At 51.3% G+C, this 2,546-nt stretch overlaps 2 protein-coding genes across 2 annotated transcripts in view; one reads left to right on the top strand and one right to left on the bottom strand.

Annotated features, from left to right (window-relative positions):
* The window catches only part of VOLCADRAFT_87585 (uncharacterized protein), a gene marked incomplete at both ends in the record, with an annotated part of 10,349 nt that extends 9,097 nt beyond the window's left edge, over window positions 1–1,252 (top strand). Inside the window, one exon of the mRNA XM_002947411.1 lies at window positions 1,193–1,252. Within this exon, the coding sequence (XP_002947457.1) occupies window positions 1,193–1,252 (60 nt within the window). The remainder of the gene's footprint in view (window positions 1–1,192) is intronic.
* A 1,142-nt stretch (window positions 1,253–2,394) lies between these two features.
* The window catches only part of VOLCADRAFT_87584 (uncharacterized protein), a gene marked incomplete at both ends in the record, with an annotated part of 10,493 nt that continues 10,341 nt past the window's right edge, over window positions 2,395–2,546 (bottom strand). Inside the window, one exon of the mRNA XM_002947271.1 lies at window positions 2,395–2,424. Coding sequence (XP_002947317.1) covers window positions 2,395–2,424 — 30 coding nt within the window. The remainder of the gene's footprint in view (window positions 2,425–2,546) is intronic.

Raw genomic sequence — 2,546 nt, 5'->3', positions numbered from 1 at the left:
TGGTGGGGAGGGCCCTGCAACAGTGATGGAGAATGGGGGGGCCGAATAAAGTCAGGGGCGGGGGGGAAAGCTCGACATGTGCTCTTTCGTGGTTTAATGTGTAGAGTAGGAGGCAGAAGTATGCAGCGCCGCGTACGTCATTACGCGCTGCAGAGTGGTTGTCTTGGTGTAGATGAATGAAGGTGTAGGCGCATGTGTGCGGGAGTGTGTGTGTGTGTGTGTGTGTGTGTGCGGGAGCGTGTGTGTGTGTGTGTGTATTGTTACATTGGAGTCCAGACTCGTGAAGAGTAGGGCCGTGCATGTGTGTAGAAGAGAGCCGGTCTGTCTGGGTCTATTTATTTGCCGAGCTGTGGGGCCCCTATAGTAGTGTAGGTAGTTTTAGTGGTTAAGTTCGTTGTGTGCGAGTTCCTGACAACTGACAACTGTTTCATCATCGGTCAGTTCTTGTTTGGCACCATGTTTGGCCCCGACCCCCCCGCAAGCTGCCTCGTACCTCCGAGATAAGTACGAACGTAGATAAGTAGAGATGCTCTCGTCACACCTTAGTTCGTTTGAAAAGTAATGAGGTTCGTTGAGGATGTGTAAAACGCATTTACACATACATACATGCATACAAACACATACACATGAGAGCATGTCTCAGTTCATAGTAAAACACACAGACATACGCACACACACGCACAACAGCAGAGAAACAGGTCATGTCGCCTCTGTATGTGTGCATGTGTGCTACCTGTGTACGGCACGTACAGCTTGACGGACTGACGTGTCCCTTACCCCCTTGATGGGTCTTCTTGACACATCATTCCAACATAAGGGAGATGATTCCACATACATACCAACAAACACATGCATACATACAAACAAACGAGCATGCAAACACATACATACAAACAGGATTAGGGTGCCCCTCTCGCAGGGGAGAGCACGGAACTGCCTCGGGAAAGGGGGCCGCTGGTGAAGCTATACCACCCTGTAACAACATACATACAAACAAACAAACAAGCATACAAACACCGCCTCCTTTCTTGGCGCATATTTCTGTCCCAGTCAGCATACCGGCTGCGTACCCAATGCACTTTCCCCCCAGCTGCTGCACCGACAACACACCCACCCTCGCAAAGCTCCTCCTACAGGGGCTCTGACCTGTCGCCCTCACCCCCCTGATATTTCCCCTCTCCCGCCCGTTCAGGCAGCTACCACCGCTACTCGCCGCCCGCTGCCGCCGCCGAGGGCGGGCCCACGTCGATAGATAGCTCAACCACGACAGATAGACAAAAAAACAAACAAAATATCAAACGGATAAACAGATCTCACATCATAGAGCAAGTCCGATGAAGTAAAACACGGCACAGGAAGTCGGAGGGACAACGCACAGGTGTGAAACAAGTTACATGGCCGGGACCGACCGGCGCCCAACCTTGTCATGGGAAGAAACCTGGCATCTGGCGTTTGCGTCCGCGCACCTTCCGTACACCCGTACGCCATCATAGAAGAAGATACCGTACATGGTACGGCGCTATCTAAAAGGGGCAAATCCCAACCATTAAATCCGTTATTTCCATCCCTCATGCGGCTACCGGCCTACCGACATCTCCCACATCCCCTACCCAACAGAGCTGCAAAAAAAAATCTATCGACCCCACGAGGCCGGATGCACCACCATGCCGATGGACGGTGAGGAGTCCTCCCGGGCCCTACGGGCGCCTGCGAGATCTGCGGCATGGTGGAAGAGGATGAGGGTGCACACACACGCGCTCAGACATACAAACGCACATACCCAGAGACACAGACACATGATAATAACGCATGCAGAGATGTGTTCAGGTGAAGCGATGATCCCTTTCACGTGGCTCGCTAAGTAAGGTAATCGTACACCCGTACACACGTGCGGTAGTGTTACTCGAGCGCGATGCAACCCTCCTGGGGCACCAGATCCAAGATAGTTAACACACACAGACATGCACAGACAGACAGGCAGACAGACAGACACACACACACAGGCACCCGTGTGCATGTATATAAAACTGCACAAGGTGTACCGGCCCCAAGTCCGCCACCCCACCCGGCCCAGGGGCAGGAGGGGAGGACTGAAAAACCCAAACGACTATCTCGCACATCGCCCACGCCGCCTTGTGAACTGAGAACTTTGCTTGAACCCTAGTTGTACGATGACCACTCAGAATACGTACGGTGCGTTCTTGTAATCGGTCAATATTCCTTTTAAAAGGAGCGAAAGAAATATATTATGTCGCTCAGGTCAGAGGCACGTTCAACCTGGACTGGCAAATCAATGAATAGACGGGATGCTGATGCAATGATGGAATGGCCCAAAGCAAAATAAACGACTTCCTAAACCTTTCTTTAAGATTATATAAGGGAGCCCTTTCCAAGCTAGCCCGAAGATGCTTCATCTACGCCCACCTACAGAAGCAGGCATACAGTCATAATGATCGCACAGGGGTGCATGAACGAAAACGAAAACCATCTTTATATGCGCGTAAGTGAATGCTTGTTGTGCAATAAGGGACAAACATAATGCAAAT

Source organism: Volvox carteri (genome assembly GCF_000143455.1).
Source record: "Volvox carteri f. nagariensis unplaced genomic scaffold VOLCAscaffold_6, whole genome shotgun sequence".
Taxonomy (NCBI): domain Eukaryota; kingdom Viridiplantae; phylum Chlorophyta; class Chlorophyceae; order Chlamydomonadales; family Volvocaceae; genus Volvox; species Volvox carteri.
Note: the sequence above shows the minus strand (reverse complement) of the source record. Positions and strands in the feature narration are given on the sequence as shown.